At 35.2% G+C, this 27,214-nt stretch overlaps 4 protein-coding genes and 1 pseudogene across 5 annotated transcripts; 2 read left to right on the top strand and 3 right to left on the bottom strand.

Moving 5' to 3' along the window:
- Positions 1 to 988: 988 nt before the first annotated feature.
- LOC142553024 (hydroquinone glucosyltransferase-like) lies at positions 989 to 2,638 on the top strand. The gene has a single exon (XM_075663001.1). It carries the CDS (start codon positions 1,049 to 1,051, stop codon positions 2,435 to 2,437), a length of 1,389 nt encoding a protein of 462 aa, XP_075519116.1. The 5' UTR covers positions 989 to 1,048; the 3' UTR covers positions 2,438 to 2,638.
- A 166-nt stretch (positions 2,639 to 2,804) lies between these two features.
- On the top strand, positions 2,805 to 5,123 carry LOC142554298 (NADPH HC-toxin reductase 1-like; annotated as a pseudogene).
- Positions 5,124 to 7,133: 2,010 nt separating this feature from the next.
- On the bottom strand, positions 7,134 to 8,495 carry LOC142553023 (putative WRKY transcription factor 53). The gene is made up of 2 exons (XM_075663000.1): positions 7,890 to 8,495; positions 7,134 to 7,801 (listed from the first exon to the last, which is right to left on the bottom strand). The coding sequence occupies exons 1-2, from the start codon at positions 8,210 to 8,212 to the stop codon at positions 7,678 to 7,680; spliced, it is 447 nt and encodes a 148-aa protein (XP_075519115.1). The 5' UTR covers positions 8,213 to 8,495; the 3' UTR covers positions 7,134 to 7,677.
- Positions 8,496 to 16,345: 7,850 nt separating this feature from the next.
- On the bottom strand, positions 16,346 to 21,263 carry LOC142553022 (histone H3-like centromeric protein CENH3). The gene is made up of 7 exons (XM_075662999.1): positions 21,153 to 21,263; positions 21,021 to 21,052; positions 20,867 to 20,906; positions 20,471 to 20,595; positions 18,037 to 18,111; positions 16,926 to 17,001; positions 16,346 to 16,700 (listed from the first exon to the last, which is right to left on the bottom strand). Exons 1-7 carry the CDS (start codon positions 21,205 to 21,207, stop codon positions 16,645 to 16,647), a joined length of 459 nt encoding a protein of 152 aa, XP_075519114.1. The 5' UTR covers positions 21,208 to 21,263; the 3' UTR covers positions 16,346 to 16,644.
- Positions 21,264 to 23,597: 2,334 nt separating this feature from the next.
- Positions 23,598 to 26,732, bottom strand: LOC142553021 (rhodanese-like domain-containing protein 4, chloroplastic). 2 transcript variants are annotated; one of them, XM_075662997.1, is made up of 8 exons: positions 25,841 to 26,732; positions 25,258 to 25,360; positions 25,075 to 25,149; positions 24,863 to 24,937; positions 24,714 to 24,788; positions 24,405 to 24,485; positions 24,042 to 24,254; positions 23,598 to 23,936 (listed from the first exon to the last, which is right to left on the bottom strand). In XM_075662997.1, exons 1-8 carry the CDS (start codon positions 26,440 to 26,442, stop codon positions 23,889 to 23,891), a joined length of 1,272 nt encoding a protein of 423 aa, XP_075519112.1. In that variant the 5' UTR covers positions 26,443 to 26,732; the 3' UTR covers positions 23,598 to 23,888. The 2 variants fall into 2 exon arrangements, with proteins under 2 accessions (XP_075519112.1, XP_075519113.1); XM_075662998.1 differs by having other exon boundaries at positions 24,074 to 24,254; positions 25,841 to 26,726.
- Between the last annotated feature and the right edge of the window lie 482 nt (positions 26,733 to 27,214).

Genomic DNA, 27,214 nt, shown 5'->3' with positions numbered 1-27,214 from the left:
TAAATCCTCAAATCATCATCTATGGACTAACCCTTTTTAAATTTGTTAATCAATTTCTATATAGAATTCGATCTAATATTATTTTATTTAAAATTACAATCATCCAACTCAATATGTTAATAATATCATAATATTTTAAAAATATTAGAACATTATTAAAACGATCGGATTGGATAGGAAATCCGATAGGTTGGATATTAGTTTTCTGATCGATTCGGAATTTTTAATTTTTTGTAGTCCTATTGTTTTTGTGTGTAATAATTTGTAAAAAGCAAAAATTTGTGTGAGATGGTCTCACGGGTCGTATTTTGTAAGACAGATCTTTTATTTGAATCATCAATGAAAGAATATTACCTTTTAAGATAAGAATATTACTTTTTATTGTGAATATCGGTAGGATTGACCATCTCACATATAAAAATTCGTTAGACCGTATAAAAAGAGACCTAATCTCAGTGAAAATTACAGCTGAGCGAACACCAACGATCGTTGAAATGAGTAATTATTTATTATTAAGTAAGAAGGGAGTGAACAATTTTAAATACTCCCAATGATTTGTCTTCTAGAAAAAAAAAAAAAATCGTACCCATCGAATGGAATGCACGTTTTGCAATTGAATTGAAAGACCAAAGCACCCATGCCGGCACCACATATGTCCAATTGTTGTTTCTAGAAAGAATTGAGTTAAGCAGGTAATTCAATTATCACTTCGCTACTTTTCAAAAATAAAAAATAAAAAATAACGGAATAAAATATATTTGATGATTTTTAAAGTATCAAAATTTAAGCACTCACGAATATTCACGATAGATAGATATATACATGGAGAAATTGATAGTAAAATTAAAATAATGCCATTTTTATTGTCAAATATAAAATGGTCACAAGTCCATTTTTATAATTTATATAAAATAAAATGTCATATTAAAAATAAATAAACGAAAACAATGTGGGCATGGCCCCACCGACTCAACTTCATTATTATATATTTGAAGCCATACTCTCCGTCTTTTTCACAAATCATCCTTTCAAAAACACACTCGCTCCCATGGAGAACTCAGCTGTGCGCATCGCAATTGTCCCAACTCCAGGCATGGGCCACTTGATTCCATTGGTAGAATTCGCAAAAAAACTACTCCACCGCCACAACTTATCCACAACCTTCTTCCTGCCTAACAACGGGCCCCTCTCCGATGCTCAGAGATCCTTTCTTTTCACCCTCCCTCCCGCCTTACACTTCATCATCCTCCCGCCAGTTACCTTTGATGATTATCCTGGAATTATCAAATCCGAGACCCGTATGGCACTGACGATCACTCGCTCCCTGCCGTTGATTCGCGATGCGTTTGGGTCTTTGAATGGGAGCAACAAATTTGCCGCGTTTGTTGCTGACATGTTTGCGGTTGATACATTTGATGTGGCTCGTGAATTCAAGATTCCGCCCTACCTTTTCTTCCCATCTTCAGCCATGACTTTGTCTGTTTTCTTTAACCTGCCCAAGTTAGATAAAACGGTGTCGTGTGAGTATCGGGATCTGCCGGAGAAGTTGCAGATTCCAGGCTGCATCCCGATACATGGAAGCGATCTTTTTGATCCGGCTCAAGACAGGAAAAATGACGCCTATAAATGGATCTTGCGTCTCGCAGATAAGTTCCGAACGGCGCCTGTAGGGGTTATAGTGAACAGCTTTAAACAAATGGAGCCTGGTGCATTTGAAGATTTACAGAAAAAAGAAAAGGGTAAGCCAGATATTCACGCAATTGGCCCATTGATTCAAATGGGTTCAAGTTCTGGAGTTCAGAATTCGTCTGTATGTTCAAACTGGTTGGATGAACAGCCAAACAGTTCTGTGCTGTTTGTTTCTTTCGGGAGCGGTGGGACTTTGTCTCATGCTCAAATAACCGAACTTGCATTGGGTTTAGAGATGAGCAATCAAAGATTCTTGTGGGTTATCAGATGCCCAAGTGACAAATCTCCCTCTGGTCTCGACGATCCTTTATCATATCTGCCGGAGAAGTTTATCGACAGGACCAAGAACCGTGGCCTAGTCGTGCCTATGTGGGCGCCGCAGGCACAGATATTAGCCCACGGTTCCACCTGCGCGTTTTTATCTCACTGTGGATGGAACTCAACACTTGAGACTGTGGTGAGTGGGGTACCGTTGATCGCGTGGCCTCTGCACGCAGAGCAGAAAATGAACGCCGTATTGCTGCATGAGGATGTAAAAGTCGCGTTGAGGCCCAAAGCTGGTGAAAATGGGTTGGTGGGAAGGGTTGAAGTTTGTGATGTGGTAAAGAGTTTGATGGAAGGGGAAGAAGGGGAAGGGATTCGGAGTCGAATGCGGGCGCTTAAAGAGGAAGCGGCCAGAGCCCTAAGTTCTTCGGCGGGCTTGGATGATTTGGCCAAGAAATGGAAGGGTGACGTAGCTGCTAGATAGTTGTTTCACGGGTGGATAGACTGACTACCTTGGGTGTTTGATGTTTGGCAAATGGTTGAACTTTTGTGGCTCATGATTCAATTTCGGTTGCTAAGAATTTAGACTATTGTCGACTTATATCCTTTCATACGATTTTATAGTTGGAGGTGATCTAGCTGTATGTTATACATTTGCAATAAATAAAATGGTTTTTTTTTTAAATTATTGTTTACCACGTAAAAGCGTGTTTTTTTCCTTTATTATAATTTTTTAAAAAAGTAATTTTAACTGATTTTAGTTCTAGTTAGATATAAAAATTATTCGAGTAACGGCTGAGTTATTATTATCTTTCGTACGTATTGTTTAATGGTCTATTAATTTTGGAAAAATGGGCCAGACCGTATTACATGCTTAGACGTTTGACCAATTAAATTATGTTCGGTTTGGGCCGAATTGCGTAGGCAGCAATTTGATATTGCTCATTCAATAAATTTTTTACAGAATATAAAAACGTCTCTCAAAGTGAAAAAAGTTTAAAAAATAAATCCATGAAACATTGCGAGTAGACGAGGGTACTCTTAAAAAAAGTATTGCAAAAACCGACCGGTTTATAAAGATATTGAAGAAGAAGTCGGGTGGATCCTTTTCTTTCCGTTACTTACTGGATCGGTCGGTTAGACAGGCCATGATGACCACAATCCCCGGTCCGAACTCCGATAAACGGATTTGTTTAATTTTCTATAGTGGTTCAAATCCAATCTGGCTTTGGAACGATAACTCAGGCAGCATTAGTTGTAGGCCTCATGATTGATACTAACATATTAGTCTATTTATTTTCTGAATATTTTATTATTTTAAAGAGGAACTCTATCTTATCGGTGTCTGACATTCAAATGCGTGGCACAATTGGAAGCACCGAAATTTAACCAAGAAATAATGGACGAGTGGTTGTGTGGTTTGTGTGACCGGAGGCGGGGGTTATATCGCATCTTCGTTGGTAAAGATACTACTTGATGAAGGGTATACTGTACATGCAACACTAAGGAAACTAGGGGTGTGCGCGCGCGTGCGCGTAAATTGCTACTGTACTGTTTCTTTTTACAACTTTTTATTGTTGATTTTGGGTAGAGATCAGATTCATGTGAGGCTGTTGGAATTCTTGATTTCAGGGGAGACACGAGCACACACTCTATATGTATATCCTTGTAAATATTGTCTATATATATCTTCTTTTTTTTACCATTTTTGTTGGTTCTAATGTTGCGAATGGATTTGATTTACAGATGATCATCCAAAGATAGACATCTTGAAGAGCTTTCATGGGGCAGACACAAGATTGAAGCTGTTTGAAGCCGATACTTATAAACCTGAGGAATTTGAGGAAGCAATCCAAGGTTGTGAGTTTGTTTTCCATGCTGCAACGCCATTGCTCCACTCCCCGGGATTCAAGGTTTTCTCTTTTTAATAAAGTAAATGCAGTTTTCTATTTTTGTTCTAACATTCCATTTTGTTCAAGAGCTTTAAGATTGATTTCGACAATAAAACAGCACGACAATGTGGTGGATGCCACTGTTGATTCAGCCAGGAGCATTGCAAGCATTTGCATCAGATCAGGAACAGTGAGGAGGCTTGTCTACACTGCCTCTGTGGTTGCTGCTTCGCCATTGAAGGAAGATGGGAGTGGATACAAAGAAGTCATGGACGAAACTTGTTGGACGCCTCTCGATTTCTCTAACCCTTACAGCAGTATTGTTCTTCAGGTAGATGCTTGACTTCTCAGATTATGTTCTTTTTGAGTACTCGCGTGGTTAATTGTATGTATCCTTAAAATTTTTACGTAAACACTTGAATTTTTTTAGGGTGAACGATTTGACGTTAGAGTGAATGTGTTCTAGACAGGAAATAGGAATATAATCGAGAACTTTTGTAGGAATACATACACCCTGTCAAAAATTTTGGCTGAGAAGGAAATTTTGAGATCTGGCAATGGCAAGATAGAGGTGGTAACACTGGCCTGTGGCCTTGTGGGTGGCGAAACTCTAATGCCAAGCACGCCCGGAAGCTTACCGTCAATTTTGGCGCCGCTGACAAATGATGAATCTGCGTACAACTCCCTGAAGTTCTTGGAAGAGCTGCTTGCAAGAGTCCCAATTGTTCACGTTGAGGACGTGTCTAATGCCCACATTTTCTGCATGGAAGAGGACTCTATCAGTGGTCGATTTTTATGCTCCAACGGATATGTTTCCATAGCTGAAATCGCCAGCTACTACCGGAGCAAGTATCCAGAATTTAGCATCAAGAAAGAGCAACTTTTTACGTTTCTAAGTACTAGGATTTAATTATAGTTCTTGTTTTCAAGCAGGTTAAGGGCATTTCTGCGACGCTAATCATCGACTAAAATTTGTATTTGTTCTGTTTTCAGGCGATTTGAATGCCTGAAAAGAGAAACCAAGTGCGTTTCTACGCTGCTTACGGGAAGAGGTTTCGAGTATAAATTTGATTGGAAAATGGTTTTGGATGATAGCGTCAGCTACGCAAAGAGAAAAGCAGATCTTGGGCTATAAATTTATTCAACTAGGATCTAGCCAGTTTATTCAAAATTACCCACTTTGAAATAGGTTCACCTGTTGCTATTTGTTTACTTGGTAATTTTGATTAACTATTTGATCTGGCGATCTTATAATGCACGTTCTTCGACGCTTTCCGTTATGCTTTGATGTACTGTTTTTGTCCTTTTCCACTGCCCCCCGAGTCATGCATCTTCACACACACCACGCATAATATCCATTAAATTTTTCGGGTCCTTATGGCGAATAGTAGAGTTATCTCATCAAGCTGATGAATTAAAAAGGGAAATTCGTGTCTGGCTTTAATATCCAACTGCATGTCCAAAGTAGGACTCTGATCCATGGGTAGCATCGAATTTCTTCTTGAAAATCAATATGATCATAGTAATACTGAATCTGTAGAAGACTGGTGTGAATAAAAATAATTTTTATTTTCTATATTATATAATGTATGAATAGCATGTTTAAAATCAATCAAGGTGATACCCCGAAAAGATGTATGGGTTGATACTTCCGGGTCAACACTGAGAAATGTTTGATGCTGCTTGCCTGAAAACAGATGAAGAACATGAGAGTAGGGGCTGGAGACGTACTCCGGTGTATTCCATCCAACGATCAAGTCGAATACTGGAAAAATGACAAGTATGTTTAGTGAATATCGAAGATGATTCTCATATTTGTAAATGAAATCTCCTATTTATATTGTAGAAGGAATACCACTTATGGTCAATTTTGAGTGTAAATGCCCACCTCTGAAACATGTATCCTCCAGATCCAAGTAAAAACCCTGATTTATGGGATACTCCATCTGCCGACGGAGTAGTTACTTTGTCATTAAGTTGGGAGGTCGCCCGGGGAGGGTTGACTTTGGAGGCCGGGTTCAAGGCTGGAAGGCAAGTCCTTTTTTTTCCTCATGGTATTCTCAGATGGGGCGCTTGCCCTCGTCGAACAGATACCTCCCAATAACACCACATCCCCATAACGATCTTCCATGCTAAAAGTGAGTAAGAGGTTCAATGATACCGACTCTTAGATCGATTTGATTCCGTTATTGGCAGGATATTCCGTTGATATGTTCTATTCAATCCGGCCTGTTCATGAGGCATCAAACATAGCGCGCGACCTATTTGCCCTTGGGCGATCTATGGTGGGGTCCGACCTAGTTGGACGATCTCTAGTGATTGATGCCCCCAACATTGCAACCTGTTAGTCCTTGGACGATCTGGTTGAGGCCGACCTAGGGGAGATGGACCCAGTGGCTTGGCTCTCTCGAGGCCACAAGAGTTTGGTATCAATAAAATCAAGTTGTTTATCCACCATGCACCAATCGTCTTATAAAACTAGTAAGGGTTATTTACATTTATTTTTCCTATATTTTATGCACATGACATTTATATTTCTAATCAAGTGTAAGAGTTTTAACATGCCGAGGAAAATAACTTTTAAATACATAAAATGTAGGTAACATCAACGCAAATTGCTCATATTTAATAATGACGATAATAACAATTTCAACAACGATATAATAACCTTTTATTGACAATAAGATGGCCCCAAACGTTACTCCCCCTATAAACAAGAAGGTTAGCGAAATGATATACAATGATGTGTAACATTGTCATACTGTAATATTTCTTTAGGAAAACATAAATTGTAAAGAACTTATCAACAAGACATGTCTTGTTTTACAACACCACTAAAAAAGCTATGGCATGCCCCGTGGAGTAGGACATTGGGGCGAACCCCGCAACTTGGATTGCATTTTGGGGAGTCTTTATATTGAGAATTTAACCTATCTATTTCTCAAGTTTGGGCGAGCCTTAATATGTTTTGATAACTCTATAGGTCAGCGATCCAATTTAAACATTGTTTTGTTCTATTTCATCTTACAATATTAAAAAAATGCTTCACGTCAATTACAAAAATAGACTGATTTTTTTAATGATATTTTAAAGTGGTTTTTGATGCTGCATTTTGGATTCGTGGCATGACAAGCTTTAATTAAACTTGTTCCCTTTGCTTGCTAACATGTTCAAGAAAATGTCGACAAATATTGCATCCCTGAAGGGCAAGAATTAACATGGATGGTTCATCTGACAAAGCGCGCATCATTCAGTTGCATAAACAAAACAAGATCCGTAGCAAAAGAATAAATTAAGGATGTTTTTATTTACTGTCAAAGCTCCTCAACAGGAAAGGGTTGACACATGTTCTTACCCCATCTAATTATCAAAATTCCAATTTCTTACAACTAAAAAGATGACATAAACAATCACATTGAGAGGGAAAAAGCAAAGAAAAGAAAAGAAAAGAAAAACTCAGTGAACTCCCTGGTTTCAAGAGTCAGAGAAGACTCCACAACACAAACTGAAGGAATATAATCACATGAGGAAGCAGAAAAAATGATTTCTTTGTCACCAAATCTTGCGTGAGGCGAAGCTGTAAACTGTGTAACTTTATTAGAAGCAATCAAAGGCATCACGGAAAAGGAGTGTCAAAAATAAGGTTCTGAAGTTCTTAGTGGTCATCGAAATGAGTTCTTGGGTATGGCCCAGTAGACATCAAGATCATAAAATCACTCCAAAATTTCTCTCAATCAACGTAGTGTTATAAAATGAATTTCTACGTTTAGCTATTATCCAAGAAATAAAAGGATTTAAATACAATAACATTAAGCCTACTCTACATGATGTCTCACCTTGGATGAGTAGCCCCCTGAATATCTTTCTGTCCATATTTCCTCCAATTATAGCCGTCATTTCCAACTCCTGTCTCGGAGCAAACCCGCATTTGTTCACTCAATTTTGGCAGTGTCTTTCTGTAAATGCCCAAGAAAAAAATAAAACGTGTCAAAAATAAAGATATTAAGATTAATCCAAATGTAAATCCCCAATAAAGGTTAATACCTTCTCTTCGAAACGCGGATTTGATCATTAGAATCCGTGTCCGATGCTTCACTCCGGTGGATACCCTCAAACGAAACAGGTGACTCCGATATACTGAAAGCAGAATTTTTCGAAAGGCGTTCTCCATATCCAAGTAAAGCCATGTACTCAAGCAGACTCAAAGCATTATCGTAAGAAGAAAGTATCCTCTGCAGTAGAAAAGCACAGGCCTCTCTTGAAGTAGCAGGGGGATTAAGCTCCTTTTGCAGCTGATTTGCATATTCCCTCCCTTGAGTTAGCTCACCGATCACAGTCTCTTGATCCCAAATTCCCACTTTCTCCATTCCAAATAATAAAGAACAAAAATACTAGTGTTTGGGCTCAACTGATTCTGATCAAGAAAAGTTAAAATTGGGAGTTTGATTCCAGATTACATCAATAATGAAATGAAAATGCTTTTTTCTTTACCAAGAAAATGTGGGAAAATTGAGAGTGAAGATGGTGAGAGATTTTCTGAGGTACAAGTGGAAGCTTCTCTTAGAACGAAGGAGAGGGGAAGGAGGGATTTATAAAAGAACAAAAGGTGTGGAAAAAGCGGAAAGATGGCTTGGATGGTATGCGAATGGTGGTGGGAGAACAGAGATAAGCTGACCACTTCAAAACGCCACCACATTATAGATTTTTTTATTCCAAAAACTTTTATATCTAATATATTAATTTTATAATATAAATCTTCACTTCAATCTATTAATAAAAAATATTATTCTACGTGTAAAAAATATTACTTTCATGATAAATATAATAAATAGACATATGAAACTATCTTATAATACACTGTATTCACAAATACTTAAAAAAAATGTAATCACAAAACATAATTCATTCTTTAGTCATTTAGTTTCTATGATATGATTAGACTAGTCCTCTTTTACACGTGTTACGTACATGTACAATAATAATATTACTTCGATATAACATATAGTATACATAGTAACATAATGTATACATAGATGATGACATCGGTTGTAGTTTTAATATTAGATGATATCATATTTTTAATGAAATGTTCGAGTTGGTGGAGTGTGTGAACGATTGGCTAATGATAAAGAGTTCGATTTTTCCTATCTCATTTGAACTTGTCACGCATGACTTGTCTAGTACGATTTAACTTACTAACTTAATTTACAAACTATTACGTGGATTTGACGTGTACACCATGTGCCACGTCATAAAAAATATATATGAGATAATATCGATTATTTGAGATGTAGTGTGCTACGGGTGGCGTGAATGTGAGGCCATTGTCCAGCACACTAGCCGTGTGAAAGTTCAAACCCAAACCTATCTCTAATTTCTAGGCCATCGCAGGGAAATTAAAGGGATATTATGAGATTTATTAGAGAAATTATGGCGTCGATTAACAGCCATTGACAATTAGAGAGAAATTATTAAGTTAAAAACGAAAAAAGAGTGATGTTTCTGCACTTGATTACGGGACATTTTCTTGGCAACTCGTAGGTATACATAAATTCTTCGCCTAAAAATTTCAAAGAGAAGCTGCCTTTAAATTAGTGGAAACAAGGATCTACATTCGAAAATTATTTAATCTAAAAAATAAATTTTTCCCTTGTAATGTCCGAATCGCTTCATCAATTAACGTTTGGAGTTTTGTGGTTTTATACAATATAGTTTTGTTTGTTTGTCATTTATAATAATAAAAATATATATAATTTTTATAAAGTCAACATGACGAACCATTCAAAGATTCTTTTCTTTTAACCCCTTGGCGAATAACTCCTCATTATTTTCGCACAATTTTTAAATAAATAAAACGACACGTTGCTGACGAACTCTTATCATCGTCATGGAGGAAGTGACGATATTACATCCAATCATATTTTAGTATTATTTCTACCCAAAAATAAGATAAAATCTATTCCGAATATCTAATCTGCGCGTGATAAAAAAAAAATATTTTTAATTGGATATCATTTAGATTGCTCGAAAATTCGAAATACCGATCCAGTTTACAATAATTTCCATCATCTGCCTTTTGGAAAAAAAATTCTAAATTAAAAATCACAAAAACTCTTGCAAATATAGAAATTAGACTATATATTTGAGATAATCGGAAAAAAAAAAGAAGCCAGTGTAATCCGAAAGAACACATAGATAGTACTTAATTAACCATATGTAAACCTCAATCAACATAATTTATTTTATCTCTTTAATTAAATCATTCGATTACTAATTATTCCCTTCAACATAAGAAGACTTAAATCGTTTAAGGCAAAAATTTGTGTGAGACGATCTCACGGGTAGTATTTTGTGAGACGGATCTCTTATTTGGGTCATCCATGAAAAGTATTATTTTTTATGCTAAGAGTGTTACTTTTTATTTTGAATATCGGTAGGGTTAACACATCTCACAGATAAAGATCTATGAGACCGTCTTAAAAAAGACCTACTCATTTTTTAATTACAAAAAAATTGTGGCTACCGAGGACTCTAAAAGAACAATTACCCTGTCTGTCTATGTACAACAATATCCCAATTATTTATTTATTTATTAATTTCCCAACATCTTAGACCCGATAATAATCAATATTAAAAACAATTCGTGGAGATATTTATTTATGTGTTTTCTCCTTGAAGACTTTTCCATACGCGTTTAATTTTTTTACGAAAAAATCACGCAGACCATTAGCAAAAAAATTCCACGCTTATTTGAAGATTAATGATTATTTAGTTTTAGCCGGTTCACACTTCACCACTCATAACTCGCATGTCTCGTTGTAATTTCTTTGTAAAATTGATTTTATTTCTAAAGTTGAAAAAAAAAAAATTAATTAATAAAAGTCGGCGCGATATTATTTTTTTAATTAACTTTGTATGCCAATTAAATATGTAGATTATTGATACATTCAATAATTTCAAACCTCTCGTTTTCAATCACATTGTGTATATTTTAATCAAAATGTCATTACGTAACTACTCTCTAAATCTTACATCAAATTGGAAGCATTAAAACACCCTTCATGTTTCAATTTAAATTCATCTAAATCCTTTGACTGAAAATAAAATAAGATTTTAAGTAAAAATGAAATTTATTCCTATCATTTGACACTTTAAAAATAGTAATGAGAGAAATGCAGTTTTGTATGTCATACATCGAAGATGTTACTTTCGATGTGTTTTATACAAGATGTTTGCGCGAATATCTAAATTCAAAATAAAAAATATGGATAAACTTCACATTTTTTATTTGGATTTAAATGTTAACACGAATATCTTATATAAAAATATTTTCATGCGACAAAAAGCAAACGATGTTAATGCACGGAAGATGATAAATAATAATGGAATTCAAATTTTAAAAAATATATTTGGAAGAATATATATGATATCAGAGAAAATTGTGATAAATGGATTCTATACGCTACGATGGAAGAAATAAAAAATAAAATATAAACATATTTGTGGCAATAGAAAATCATGGTCTTGGGATTAAATTTATTTATTATTTAGAATTCAAAGTTCCAGGAAGGCTTTAGGCTATTAAGGTTTTTGTCGATATTCAGTCCTTTAGACGTGTGGGGCTTCAAATTCACTAATGCTTACTTCAACTTAATTTTGTATTAATTATAAAAATAATAGTTTATATTCTTCAGACCTAGTCAAAAAAAAAAAATTGGCATCGAGCAGGGTCTCGGGAAAACTTCACCACTTGAAATAGGAAAATAAATGGATAATTATGAGATCGAAATTGTATTGATTTATTGGTGAAATTGAAAGATGGCCCAGCCCACTTATGATATTGTCCGCTTTGTCCCGAGACGTCATGGCTTTAAAACGCGTCACAAGAGATTGTTACACGCTCATTTAAATGCCTAACATCTCTCTCGTTATTTAGCGATGTGTGATTTCGCTTAAGGGCCTTCTCACCCCCTTTTTCGGGACTTAGCGTCCTCGCTGAGGTTTGCACCACCATCCCAAACCCATGCGGAGTTGCTCTGCTATCAAATATCACGGCCCAGCCCACTTGTGATATTGTTTGCTTTGGCCCGAGGCCTCACGGTTTTAAAACGCGTCATAATGGGTTGCTACACGCTCATTTAAATACTCAGCATCTCTCCCGTTGTTTAGCGATGTGAGATTTCGCCTAAAGGCTTTTTCACCCCTTCTTTCGGGACTCAACGTCCTCGTTGAGATTTGTCCCACCATCCCAAACCCACGCAAAATCGCTCTGATATCAAATATTATGGCCCAACTCACTTGTGATTTACTAAGTAAATATATGCTTCGCCAGATGAGCAACACATCGTTCATAAAGATAGGATCCACACATTTTGCGAGGGTCCCGTACCAAATCCAAATGCTACAACTACATCAGGTGTATTAACCGAGACGAAATCATCTGCTATACATTGTGTTTCAAACCGTGTTATACTTTGTTCAAATAAGTCAAGTTTATACAAATTATTAAAAATTAAATGTACTAAACATTATGAATGGACAAAATACAATTGATATTTGATAAAACACTCGATTCATTTTTTTAATTAAAAAATCATCAAAATATTGTTTTAATCATTTATAGTGCTTGAGACATCGATTTCTTTTTTAAAATTAGACTAATAGAATGTTTTATCATTGATTGATTGTATTTTGTTCATTCATGATATTTAGTGCGTTTAATTTTTAATAATTTGTGTAAACAGAGTTTGTTTGAGTAAATTGTAGCAAGGTTTAGAATATCAAATGTAAAAAAATATTTGTCTCGTATTTGACGTAACATTTTTCTGCTATGCTGTGATTTTTCACTAAAATTATTTTAATATAATTCAATATAATACTTTATTTTATCAGTAAGTTGTATATTACGTAGTTTTCAGTTTTATTTTACGCCCACCAAACGACCAATCATATTTTAAGAAGCCCAAGGATGTGAAATAAATAAAATCTCATTTCCAACTTCTTTCTTTGGGAGAAATATAAAACAAAAAATTGTATATAGTTTAAATTTCGACGTCGCGGACTCGTGCAGTGGGAGAATTTTCAAGGAGAAATTGTATTTTATATGATTAATTTTGTAAATAATTATTACATTCTTTTTTATAGTTCATTAATTTAAACTAGTATCATTGCACACGTGATGTGTATGTATAATATAATATAATATATTTAGTATTATATGTTACATGTAAATAATATATTTTTATTTTCAAATAATTAATCTGGTTATGATGTTTATATATATTAAAAAAATAAATTTCTCAATTACTAAATTTAATTATGCTTTTTACACCTAAAATAATATATAAATAAATTTAATAATGTCTATAATAGTTAGTTAAGAAATATACGGAATAACTATTGAATAATAGGAGGGCAATTTTGGAGAAAAAATTTTATATCTCTCTAATAGACTTAATTATTATATATAATACAGATTTCTAGTAATTTTTCAAAACGACTCTATGAGTAAATCAATCATTTTTCTAAATTATCAATGCTAATCACTGTTGGAATTATGGTTTTTAATTATAGTGAAAATTATATAGTTTGTTATAGGATATTTGAGGTTTTTTGTTTATGTGAGTTTTTTCAGTATTTTTATTTTGGATTAATTAGTTAATATTTCAAATTTGATACAAATTTTTTTTTTTTTTATTAAGAATTGGTTGATTTTAGCATGCTCTGTTAAAAATCAGTCTCGATTGAATTAGGTTTCGTTTGTAACTTTTTGGGTATTAAACTAAATGTATATGTAACTAATTAATAAAAGTATTAAAGAGTAGATCTCTTGTTAGACAGTCTCACGAATCTTTATCCGTGAGACGGGTCAATCATACCGATATTCACAATAAAAAGTAATACTCTTAGCAAAAAAAATAATATTTTTTCATGTATGATCAAAATAAGATATATGTCTCACAAAATATGACAAAAGGGTAAACAACGAACATGCACACAGGCTCTCACTCTTTTATACGATATTTAGTGGATTTATGTTACTAATTGGTGTGGTAAAATACGTAGATTGGCCACCGACAGGGAAGAACGTCCTCGACTTTACAGGTTACTGTCCTCTTAATTATAATATCGACTCTTGAATTCACAATTAATCTCATAATCCAAGTGTTACGGTTGGGTTGATTGCAAAGTTCAACCAATTTCGTACCATCAATTTAAGTGACACCAACCTTTCGTCAGTATTCCCCAAAGGGATAACATATTTAGGTGGAGTACGTAGCAAATTTCCCTTGATCTACATTTTAAAATAAATTTATTTTTTAGTTTCAAAAGTTAATGTCATCCTACCTTTGCGATCTAGACCTTTTTCGTTTGAATACAAACTAAACTCCTCCTAATTATATCTAGGTGGATAGAGTTAGGGCTTACTATATTGTTCATTGTTTATTATGATTTTATGATTATTATCGATAACCTGTAGTTATATTTTCAAATTCGTTTTTTACATGTTTATATAGTATTTGATGTTAATTAAGATGAATTTCAAGTTCATCCGATAATAACAACGTTGATTGAAATTTATTCTACTTTTTGTAACTAATGAGTAAAAAAACAAGATATATATCTGAGATTTAGCAAAAACTTGTGTGAGACGGTCTCACGGTCGTATTTTGTGAGATAGATATCTTATATGGGTCATCCATGAAAAAATATTACTTTTTATGCTAAGAGTATTACTTTTTATTGAGAATATTGGTAGGGCACAAGAGATATACTCTTAAGATTTTATCTGTTGTCTCGTTGTTAACAAATAAACTGTAATCGAAATTCATGGATTTCAAATCCATCTCCCTAAATACACTGTATTTTTTATACGAAGAAACTATAATCATAGATCTTGATTCCTAAACTAAACATGAACAAAAGCTTTTCGTTTAACAGAAGGGATCAACGAATTCAAAAAGGAACAAATTAAAGCACAATCACATTTATTACAACTTCATGAATCAAACACGAATCATAATACAAACATTTAATAATAAAAATTAATGGCTAAGTTCGAATTTTATAAAATCAAGTTTAAATTACACCTGAAACCAAATACAAACATCAATATAAAGTACCAGTATAAATCCAGTACTCAATCCATGGCCACCAATGCTATCCCTTTCCCTTTGGTACTCTTGAAACTGTAGTCGTTTTCATCATCCAATACCTCTCGATCTCCTCGGGTTTTCGACCCGGAACTCTCCCAGCTATCAAAGCCCACCTGGATCATTCATTAAATGTCAAAGAAAAGAATCCTAGATAGGACAACTGTAATAAACCTTAGCTAGCTAACATGAACATAAACCTATCTAACAGACATTATATTACACTGCCTCGGAGTTATTTTTAAATAAGGACTGTGTTAAGGGACGACCCTTCACCGGCCGCATGCTCAAGTCCTGTTTTTTCAATCATGCATGTTATTTTAATCTACAGCAGTAACAGTTAAAGGTCTTGAGCCAAAAAGAAGCATGGAGTTGGGTTCTCACTTGTCTCCCACAAGCCTGTGCATTCTTGAAATGATATCTTCTTCTTGCTCATTCATGTCCACGGATTCCCATTCGATAACCTCTGCACGAAAAATGGTTCAACAAATAACTCAACGATACTTAGAATAAACCTAAAACGTAGAGTAGATCTGAAAGATCACCTTCAGAGCACGCAACATCTTGAATCTTGGGTTGATTTTGCCGACACTTGTCCATACAGGAAGTAAAAGGGGAAAACCGGCCGCGGAAAAAAATTGAATCTTGAAATTGGGATTTGTTTGAAATTATTTGCCTAGATAGGATGGCGTTAAAGGAAAACATGTGTTATGTAGACTATACATATATCTATAGTACATTATAGTCATGTAGATTTGAAGTTTCATGATTGTGGGATGGTCCTAGAAATTTAATGCGAATAATTATGAGTGCTATATTTGAGAATGGTATTAATATTTCAAATATTTTATATATGTATAATTTTCAATTTTTTTTAATGAGTTTCAATATTTATTTATTTCCAAGTCCAACCATCAAAATTAAAGGAGGAATCACTTTCCCGATGTTTTATAACAAAATCCTACGTTTGGGTTCTTTAATTTTTGTGGTATAAGAAAAAGCTAAAAAGAAATGACGTCATAATTTGAACCAATACTTCCGAACTAGCAAAAGCCAAACAGTATAGATACGAGTAAATGGCCATAATTTTTAAATTATATAGACACACACAAAAATTGATATAGAATAACATGATTTATGAAATGTTCGTGTTTCATCGGGTGCAACGACATGATTTATATGTGGACAAATTTATTTCGTAGTAATTCTTTTTACAACCATAAAACATATTATATCTTGATCACCAAAATGTTTAAAAAATTTTGCCATCTAATTTATGAATGAGACGTGTCTAAGACAAGAAAAATCATAGCCCCAAGGGTGGAACAAAAAAAGAAGCAAAAAATCAAAACCCAGTATAGAAAACATAACATTATCGAATTTAGATGGCATAAATGTTGAATTACAACAGAGAAGTCAGCAGACCAAAAAAGAAATACAGTGCGAAAATTCTCTCCAATCTCAGTTTCACAAAAAATGAGCACACCAACTAGTATTCAATGAAGTGAAAGCTAACTGTGCATAATATTGCCTAAGGATTAGATGCAATTCTACATTGAATAAATGCTTACAATTTTTCAAATGAGGGGGGTTATTATTCATATCATGAACAGCCATCTTGCACAATAATGAGGTGACACGCGCTTTCACCATGGCTGCCCTTTACCTCCAATTCGACGGGCCAGCTCAAAATCCTTCTTCACTGAGCAATTAAAAAAATTGGCATCGAATTAGGAGTACTAAGTAAAGAACGAATTTTCAGCGAAAAACATCAAACAAAAGAAAAGCACTTGGTTCAAGCGCTTGAACCAATAAATTGCCTTGAGATTTTCTACGTGGATTTCAATACTTATCACACTCATGCAAACTAATTTAGGCCAACCATCCGTGTAAATCATTGATGACAAGTTCAAGGATCATAACCTACTTAGTGTCACGCGCTTTGCATGAATTGCACACAGCATTGCCTCTTCAAACATTTGAACTATGAAATCCTCTGCGGCCTACAAGAGCAAGCTAAAAAGAATCACAAACAATAGCCGCCATGTTAAAATAAGCAGAAATTTAAGATTTCATCTATGATTGCCCATTCATTTCATTCGGCGAGTTTTGATATGAGGAAATTTCAAATTCACCATCTTTCAATTTAAGCTTTTGCACCAACAAATATTATGGAGATTTCAAATACATCCAAACTTCAAATCCTACTCCAAATCATCTCACACCACCCATATCATTGATTTCAACCCCTCAATCCAAACTCAAACTAAGATGGAGATGACATGCAAGAAATCGATAGTATTGCTATTGCAGCAGACCCAGAGATCTGGTATATGATTATCTAATGTGAAAGGATAAACAGAGTAGTTGACCAAGAAAGATGTATTTTAAACAAGTCTACCAAAATCTTACAATCAAGTGATTGTATGGTGATATTAAATCTTCCTTATAATCTGAAAGTCAGATAATCACCATCGTCTTAGCTGAGTTGATTCTGAAAGACCGTGATCAAATCAGGAATGAAGGAAATTTATAAGGAATCAAAACCAAAATTATTATTAACTAGTTGCTCCGAGAAGTGAACACATTTCTGAAGTGTCACTCATGCAGCAGAAATCCATCATAAGATTGTGCCAACAAAAGGAAATAAATTCAGAGAAGGCCAACTAAATCCGGAAATAAAACTATCTCAGTGTGAGGTAATAGTATTTCCACCTCTTTCTTACTATGTCTACCAGTGTTTGATTTGATTATGTTGGCTGACTCACTCGAACGTGTAGGAGGATCCATATAGCCGACCTCACTCAGTGAGATTAAGGCTTGTGTTTTCGTTGTAACTGATTCACTCGAAAGCTCTCTTAGGATTAATGACTTTGCCTCAAAAAACTGGACAAAATCTCTGTTATAGAGATTGGTGTCACAAGGTGAGCCATCCAATGAAGCTATTTAATTTCTAAAAAGTAAAGACCTGAGTATATCGCAAGGATTCAAGCTAGAATGTCTTCAGTCAAGATGCAAAATATTACAAGTAATAGTACCTCCTGAAGGGCCACCAAAGCTTCTGCTTGCCAGCGAGAGATGTCTGGAGCAATTGACGATGTAACTTCTCTCACCTGTTACACATTTGGCAATGGTCAGTTCACCATTCCAGGTTTATTTAAAAAGAAAAAAGCAACACACAGGAAATGTAGCTTCAAACCTTGCAATACCAATGCAAATTTCAAGCCAAATGTTGACTTTCAATAAATTTAGGACGACATGAAAAATCGTACTATTAATGTCATATAACAAAGGCACATCATATAAGCAATCCCACGAGTAAGTCTGTCCTTATGTAATACATATCTATCGGTTTTATATTATCACAAGAAGTAGAATCTCACTGTAGAAGTCGGGAGAAAAATAAACATGAACGTATGTTTTAGCGGAATGTGCATTAACAATGCACAGAACACCAAATTTGAGGGAGAAAAACCTACACCTGAGATACTAAGTCAATCACAAGGAAAATAAGTTTGAACTTTTTCCATCTGACAAATATAGGACAAATTTCCACAAAAGTTACGTGGGTCAATTTTAATTCTCATGAAACAAATAAAGATTGTCAAATAATGATTCTTTCAGTGCTTCAGTGCCAAGTAAGCTGACAGTTCAATGTTTTGCTTTATCTACAGAGCCAAATAATCAATTTATTGCAGTTACCATCCCTGGACATGACACTGCAACCACAGAGACTCAAACACCATTTAAGTTACAAGCATTTAAACACCCCAAATACTTTCTGTTGTTAAGTGGTTATCTATACATATGTGTATACCATTCTCGGCACAACATTGTTAACAACATGGCATCCAAACGAACAAAAAGATGTCAATACCAAATTCAATTAGCATATTAAATCCGTTGAGTTCCAAAAAGTGTTCAAAGCAGGTCCTCTGAACTAGTCACTCAAAAAAAACACAAGTGCCCTTCAGTATGCCTGTTCCAGTCACTAGATGACATATACTCACTTATAAACAACCAGATAGGGCCCCAAAAACAAACTCTAACAAAGCACAGACACTACAAATATTCAGTAGTCCATTTTTTTTTCATCTGCGTGGATGCAAACCAGCCTTCAAAAGAACAGCTTTGGAATGACACTACTTATACCATGATTCAAAACAACAAAAAGATACAAAGGCAGCCAATATAAAATTCAATGAATTAACATTATGCACTGGGTTCCATACATGGTTCGCCGGAACGGCCGTTATGCGGCCGGAACGGCAGTTATGCGGCCGGAACGGAACGGGAACGGTGACAACCGTTCCAAAGTTCCAGGGCAAATCGGTGATTGTGTTGTAGCGCTGTTCTTCGACGTTTTATTGGCGATTTAACGGGAAAGCGGAACGGAACGGGCGGAACGGAACGGTTTTGGTGTTTAAAAAATATGGTTATGAGATATTCATGGTTCATTACGGTGTATGGTAATACAATGGTTATGTTATTGGTATTATATTTCATAGTTGTTGATGATTATGAAAATGAATGTGTAGAATAGAAAGTTGATCTTGAGCCAAATAGGAAATGGAAGTGCATAAACGGTATGAAAAATGTGGCAGTAGTTGTGGTTTATAGTATAATGTCTTGTATATTGATCCAATTGTTGTGAGGCCACTTCCATTAGAAAGATAAGATATAAGGCTATAACTTTCATGTTTTGAGTTTTGTTCAAATCATTAGGGAAGACGAGCCAAAAGTGGCCCGAAGTGTGTCGTGTGTATCGTTGTTCTTGCACTGACACATGTTAGGAAAATGAGCATAACTTTTTACTCAAACCTTCAAATGACATGAGGTCAATTGGAGATGAAAGAAAACACATAGAGCTACAACTTTCATGTTGACCACTTTTGCTAATTCGGAAGTTAAAAATGAGTTTTTCGGCAGAATGTGGCGCGCATATGGGCAATCACGTCAATATCCAAATGTTCGAAATCAATTTAATCTACGAGATAGTGATGAAAAATATAACAATTATCTCGCTCCTCCGCGTCACTCTTCATGGTATTAGCTTTGGTATGTTATAATTTTTAGTGTGTATTTCTTATTGTGCTATTATTGTAAAATAGTTTTGTATTGAGAGATTAATTTGTAATAACTTCATATATTTTATTTTTTCGTATGATGTAATTTATATTTTAATTTTTTTTACCAATTTTTTGAATTTATTAATTTTTTTATACAACCGTTCCGCAACATAACATTGGAACTGGAACGGTAGTTGCCGTTTCAAGCACCGCAACCGTTCCGGCGAACCATGGTTCCATATACGGTCCAATCAAATCCCTGTTGATTATTTAATCCAACACCAGTACCCTCGCACAGTACCCTCGGCACCACTGCTCTGATTCTAGACACATATCCTAAAGAACCACAAGATAAGACTGAAAACAAACTATAAGGAAGCATGTGCATGATATTAGATATTACAGTTCTAATGAATGGAGCAGCGGGTATTAGAAGGTTCCAGGACTTCTGATATTTCCGGATCTCTCTAAGAGCCACCGTCCCTGGCCTGTTCCGCCGCTTCTTTTGTGCATGCCCAGCTCTACTAGCTGAAAAAATAAAAATAAAAGTAACACAGCACACTCCATAAAAATTAAACTAAAACATAAGTTATGCTAGACCCCCAAGCAACAATATTAAACCCACGCAAAAATAGGCTCTACTAGCTGGGCAAAAAGAAAGTAAATGTAATTAACTTCGCTCCTAAAAATTAAACAACAAAATAAATTTTACTAAACCTCTGAGCAGCACAATTAAACTCACACACACAAAAATATCAGTAAAAGGAAAATACACAAACTCCAAAAGGGAGAAACTCACTTGGTGGAGCACCGCCAGGGCTCTTTGTTCCAGAGGAACGCTAGAGAAATTAAAACCTCAGAATTAAACAACAGTCAACATAGTTAAAAAAAATCACATTTCTGAAAGAAAAAAAAAGTCGACTAGAGAGAGATTTAGATGAATTTCACCAAACCTGAGGAGTTGAAGTTGGAGTACCTCCTGCCGCTGCAGAGAAACGATACCATAATTAAAAAACTTAAGATAAGATAGGGTTCCGAAAATTCTGATAAAGATGAAAAGAAGTTTCGCCCATATTGACGCTCACCGGCGGATTTACGTCGGCCGGTTCGGCGCACAGCGGGTTGTTTCGTTCTGGCCATTTAGTTTTTTATATTATATTTTCTTGTATTTATTTTTATAATGTTTTCTTTTGCTAAACTTTAATTTCTTTTTGGATATTCCGCCTAAGTTACCGTTTGAAAGTCGAACGACCTTTGGAAGACGCGGCAATGCGATTTTTCAATTTGAAGAAACGGATTTTCAACTATATTTATTAGTGTTAAGCTCCATAATTTGTTAATCATATTTTAATTTATTATTTTTTTCTAATTAATCAAGATTATCATTCAATCTTCATTTGCAAAAGCTACGTACATATTTTTGCACATCGACTATAATAATTATATTTTAACTTTTAATCATAATTATAATAATGACCTCATTCTTTAATTATTATAATTTAAAATACACCTTGAATTTTGATATGGCTTATACATTTGATTTAATTTCAATAGTTGATTGGACTAATTTAAGTTTGCATTTTGGTTTGTTTCATTTGATATATTGATTACTAATCATTTTATGCACACTGTTGTTAATTTTTTATTTTTTTTATTTCAATAGTTAAATATACCAAATATATGAAAGTTATAAAATTAACATTTATATTGTACATATTTTAAAACTTTTTTAGTCTAATTATTCTGATTAATGGAATTAAACTTTTGTAGAATAACCAATTAATTTCTACAATGTTTTTATAAATTTGAATATATATTATTTAGTACTGAACGACGACTTGTAGCATATTTAAACATGTTGGAATAATAATATAATTTAATTAAAAATTATAAATATATTAACATATTTACATTTTTTTGGGAAAATCATACTAAGGTTTTAAATAATATAATATAAATATATATATTTTTATTTTGTGTAAGATTAATAAAATTTTGTACGATCCGATATTTTTGTATATTTTGTTAAAAAAATTAACAAAAATTTATTTATCCCGACTAAAATTTTGGATAATATGTTTGTTATTTTATTTGTATATTACAAAAAGGAAATGGCAAAATTTTAAAATAATAGTTTTTAGATGTTTTTTAAATAATTTAAAAACGACTTTAGATGGTTGGAAAATAATTTTTTATGAATTATTTACGCGGACGGATAGTATGTGCTCCGCAAAAAAAAAAAAAAAAAAAAAAATCATAAGAAAAGTTTTTGTAAAAAAAATTCAAAATAGTAGTAATCAATTTTTGTAATTAAAATAATAATAAAGAAGATTAAATGAACGGAATGTGAAGTTTGGTATTTTTGGAATTATAAATCAAGCTTTTATAGATGATTGAGAGATTACTTAAATTTTTTTTTTTTCAGGGTACAATTTTGCATCCATTAGGCCAAAGGCCATCAGTAGAATTGAAACAGCTAAGGCAATGAGCATCCGTCCATCTGGGCACGTAACCAAGCCATATGGTTAAAGAGCATGTTCTAATCTGCGGATCATAAACTTATGTTGCACAATCTTAGGCAATATGACCAATCACTCCACGCGTATAACAGTAGCCTGGAAGTTTTTTCATAATGGATACTTCCAGAAGAGCCAATATTAATGCGAACAGCAAGCACGCTTGAAGGGTTGGGTGATACTAATACGGATCCTCATTCGCATAAAGGTACCAACACATCAGCCCTTAGAATCGGCCTCAACTGACAAAACGGTCCTAATAGCCTGGCCAAGTCGCCACCCGACGCCCAAAGTCATGCCCTCAGGTGGAACATGAAAAGCTTGAACCCAAAACTGGGTATACTGCAAAAGCCCCAACTCGCCGAAGACAAAGACCTCAAACTTTCTAACAACCAATAAAGCTCGATTATAGGACCAGGGTTCCATGCTGATAACCCGTGATCAATATCCCCGGGATGTTCAAAGAAGCCGATAAAGTGATTATTGACTAAAATCTTGATATCAACCTCTTTATACCACCACCACGGAAAAGTGGTAACAAAATTCTTTTTGCTGACTAACCTTCTTGTGAGGAGCTTCTCCACCAACCCTATTGGCACGAGTTGGCGCCTTTGTTCCATGAGTTCAGCACTGATTTCAACAGCTTGGCTTTCCTTAGGCGTAAGAGAAAAGGACCAGAGTTTACCCACCATATCCCCCATCTACCACTTATATTCCAAGAACCCACAAGTAAAGCAGCAAAACGTAACAGAGCAGCTTCACATCCCCGGAGCCAGAAACCTGATCTAAAAGATAGAAGAAACGAGAACTCTCGTAGAAATATCTAGAGAGATTCATTTTTCATTTTTTCATTTTAGCTGTTTTTCTATTTTTAGGTTCCTTCTACCAATAATATATTATGTTATCTATGACTACTTCTGTAATGTATCCCCGATCCCGACTAATAGATATCAAAGCCAGGTAAAAGGAATTTGAGGAAGTAATTGTCTTTTTCAGAGCAAAGTAGTAGTAAAGTTGACACGGTAACACTACCACTGTAAAATTTTATTGCTGGAGTCTTCAGAAAACAACTCCACACCATTCAAGAGATTACAAACCCGAAATTCAGACATACTAAGATGGTATTAGACTTAGTGGAGACATCTCAATCTGACAAACAAAGAATGCATCAACCAAGACAAATTCTGGCAGTAACATAATATATATTGTTAGTGGTCTCAGAACCTCTTGTAGAAAGGATTATATGTTCTACAACTCCAAGAAATCTGACCCAAGTATCTGTGCTTTGTGCGCACATGTTCTACTCTATGGCTGCGAAGGTATAGGAGAAGATGGAGGCTTGTAATCAGGATACTGTCATACATCAACAAAGAATAGCAAGAACAAGATATTAAAAATATATAGAATTGAAACAATAGCAGAAAACTGGTAAAACACATTGTATTCTAACTTGCTTACATTAGGATAGGGAGAGAGAGGCCTCGAAGTACCCGGAAGAGACTCATCTTCAGCTTCTGCTTGTCGGATAGAATTGACCTCTGGAGTTGCTTCTATTTTTGCTGGTGCGCTCTTCCCCTCAGGCCCTGGCTCAGATATCTGGATGCCACTTTCAACAGAAGCGGGTAGAGCCTTACTAGTCACAGACGAGGGTAGAATGGCCTTCCCGATTTGCTAAAAAATTTGAAATCAAAATCATATAAGAAATTAGTCTCACGATGTGGATTCAATGTTTTTTGTCTGTAACGAACTGAGCCTTCACTAATACCGCGAACAGAAAGGTATAACCCGTCAAATATGAGGAGTTTTCATTATGGCAGGTACCTGTATGTCACCCACAAGTTCTTTTGCAGCGACTTTTGTGTTCAAGATATCTTCAATTTGCTGTATAGTCTGCTTTCTATCCTGTCGATGAAAATCATCAAACTTGTTTCAGTATGATAATGTTGAGAATGATAAGTGTCTGACTGATATACCGAGCAACAGCATGATATTTCAGTTCCATATGCTGTTGTATTGGCATGTCATTGATCAAGGTTTCGATAATCGGATTTCATAAGAACTAACATTCAATTATTAACGTTAGAAATAAAAATTCGCAAGAAGAATCAAGAAACTAAATAAGAAACAGACCTCTGCAAAGAGGAGTTTCTTGCTTATAAATTGAATAAGAAAAGCAGAACCCAAAACTTGGAGAAGTACTTCCACCTGTAAATAAATTGAAAAGATAAAGCAATAGTCCCCTAACATCATAAAAATATCAAAATTCCTCTATCCCCAACCTCTGTAAAAGACAAAATCCCAATACCAGCTGCAGCCGCAACACCAAGGATCAGAGGCAAAGCATCAGAAGCATCCTGCAAATACACTAAAGTCCTCAGCATTTGTTTTGGATAAATTAAAGAACACGGTACATTTGAACTTGAAGAGATCTTCAAATTCTTCTTACTTCTTAACTAAAATATATGGTACATAATGCAAGACAAGACATTACCCCAACGGTGCCCGTCAAATCGCTGAAGTCGAGGCTCCATGTTTTAGTTGGAACTATCCAGGGAAGGCCACTTTTCTGCATAATTTTTATCATTTATAAGTTAAGTTTCAAACCAGAATCTCTGAATAATGTTGTTGAATTTTGCTTTATCAAATTTTAATGAGAACAAAAGTGTGTAGGCACCATCCATCCCCCCGATCCTTCTGCACCATCTCTGATTGCATAAGCAGCTTTAAATCCATTTGCCGTTACCAGCTCTGCTACTTGTTTGGCGTTTCCATCGAATCTGCTTCATCACAATTCAAAAACATCAAATTGGGCTAAGATCGGGCCATTGCACTTGCAACTGTATATTGCTTAAGCTCAAAACATCCATAATGTGAAGGTATTAACCAAGTAGTTATTTTTTGAATAAGATTCCATGATTCATCAATGATTTATGATCCACACAAATCAAGAATTCGGGAAATGGCACAAAGGGGGTTCACATTATCTAAGAAGAGCCAAACACCACGAGATGATACCAACAAAATGACGATGCCTATAAGCGGCAGTAGATAATGAACTTCGTTGAGCCGTATCAAATATGAATTCTTTTGTTTATTTGAGTAGCTAATAGCTAGCCCTACTCGCGCACGCTAGAACCTCTCCTGGTATTATAATCCTAATCTTCAAAAATTTAAGTTATGTATAACATAGTATGAACAATTTCCCGAAACCTTGAACTTTCAGAGAACTAAAACACAACACATGTCACAATTCTTACTTATCAAGTATATACAATGTGGTGCTTTCGGGTTCTTTAAACTTCAAAGACAGCTTTTTCAAGAACCCTGACTTGTCTTCACCGTTATACACCACGGCCACCGGCTTCTTCTTGAAACTCCGGATATCCGGGCTCCCCGTTTGCTTAATATCCCCCGGTGCTCGTATATCAAGTAATTGAGCCTTATCATCATCACCCAATTTTGCATAAGCAGTCTTCGCACTCTCCACTCCCCAATTCTTGGATTTGCTGAGCAGCTGAGAAACCACCACCGGAAACGCCAGCAACACCACTCCGCCGCCAGCGATTATGGGATTCTCCGCGGCAAAATTGGTAGCATTACCAAGAACTCCACTGAAATCAATATCGGGGGCCAAATTGCTCACGGATTGCTGCAGAGTTCCATCATATGTCAACGCTCTTGCTAAATCAGTACCCAAAGCCGAAGATAACAGCACTAGACCCCCCGCCATACATCTTGAAACTGAAAAAGACTGATTCTTGAATGGGGAAACAGTTGCCAGCGACTGATTTTTTCTGGGCCCCGGTCTTTTAGCAAGAATCGAAATTGGAGTCAAGCCAACTACATTAAGGGCCTCCATTACACGATTCGAATCACGGTATTTCCAGTTCTTTAAGCTCTATGAACCATGAGAAGCGTAAGATACAACAGTAATAGCTAGTCTGATGTTCTGGAGTTCATGTGCTGTGCAATCGGATTTTGGCAGGTGGGGTGGTTATAATGAGTCGAGGTAAGTTGGTGCAAACGTAGAAGGGAGCTGAGAAGTGTACACAAGTGATGGATGACACGTTCCACTGTGGGTAGATGGATTAGGGGGACTGTTTCCGCTCCAATTATTGTGTGGCTGAGGATATTGTGAGCGAGCTGTTTGGAGAAGTATGGAGCATGTACAGTAAAAAAAAAAAAAAAGGAAAAGGAAAATTACATTCAGGTACTTACCGGCGCGCGGACGGGGTTGTCAAAAATTAACCGATCCGTCGATCCGATATGAGTTGACACGGAAAAAAAGGAGTTGATTTCAATTCAGAAAACCCGGTATTATTTTGTGCTAAGCATGCACATTTTCATTTTTTCCTTCTGCCTCCACTCCTCTTCCTCCTTCATTCAAAGTTTTTGTGCTAATTACTTTGACTTACACGTGAAGATTGAAATCAAGAATTAAAAATTCTATTAAGATTTTTCTAGAAATTTTTATTTATCAAATGATCCAATTCATTAAATTATATTATTTTATTTTATTACGGTCAGCTAACCGCTTAACGTACATCTCATATTGAGTTGGCCTTTGCCTGCCTCATCTCGTTAGACGATGGATTTTTGGCGGGTCGGACGTTGGACCGCCTCGTCCCGTT

Source organism: Primulina tabacum, chromosome 8 (genome assembly GCF_025594145.1).
Source record: "Primulina tabacum isolate GXHZ01 chromosome 8, ASM2559414v2, whole genome shotgun sequence".
In the NCBI taxonomy this organism is placed as follows: Eukaryota; Viridiplantae; Streptophyta; class Magnoliopsida; order Lamiales; family Gesneriaceae; genus Primulina; species Primulina tabacum.
Note: the sequence above shows the minus strand (reverse complement) of the source record. Positions and strands in the feature narration are given on the sequence as shown.

What these genes read in the sequence shown, in the direction of transcription:
- LOC142553024 (XM_075663001.1), top strand. Translation starts at nt 1,049, where the DNA reads ATGGAGAACTCAGCTGTGCGCATCGCAATTGTCCCAACTCCAGGCATG.
- LOC142553021 (XM_075662997.1), bottom strand. Translation starts at nt 26,442, where the DNA reads ATGGAGGCCCTTAATGTAGTTGGCTTGACTCCAATTTCGATTCTTGCT. An exon ending in AGAAACTCCTCTTTGCAGAG is followed by an intron (nt 24,486 to 24,713) that starts GTCTGTTTCTTA and finishes TTTCATCGACAG; the next exon opens with GATAGAAAGCAGACTATACA. An exon ending in AACTTGTGGGTGACATACAG is followed by an intron (nt 24,255 to 24,404) that starts GTACCTGCCATA and finishes CAAATTTTTTAG; the next exon opens with CAAATCGGGAAGGCCATTCT.
- LOC142553023 (XM_075663000.1), bottom strand. Translation starts at nt 8,212, where the DNA reads ATGGAGAAAGTGGGAATTTGGGATCAAGAGACTGTGATCGGTGAGCTA. An exon ending in ATCCGCGTTTCGAAGAGAAG is followed by an intron (nt 7,802 to 7,889) that starts GTATTAACCTTT and finishes GGGCATTTACAG; the next exon opens with AAAGACACTGCCAAAATTGA.
- LOC142553022 (XM_075662999.1), bottom strand. Translation starts at nt 21,207, where the DNA reads ATGGCCAGAACGAAACAACCCGCTGTGCGCCGAACCGGCCGACGTAAA. An exon ending in CTGCTCCATTCATTAGAACT is followed by an intron (nt 18,112 to 20,470) that starts GTAATATCTAAT and finishes AATGTGTAACAG; the next exon opens with GTGAGAGAAGTTACATCGTC. An exon ending in CTTTGGTGGCCCTTCAGGAG is followed by an intron (nt 17,002 to 18,036) that starts GTACTATTACTT and finishes TTGCTCTTGTAG; the next exon opens with GCCGCAGAGGATTTCATAGT.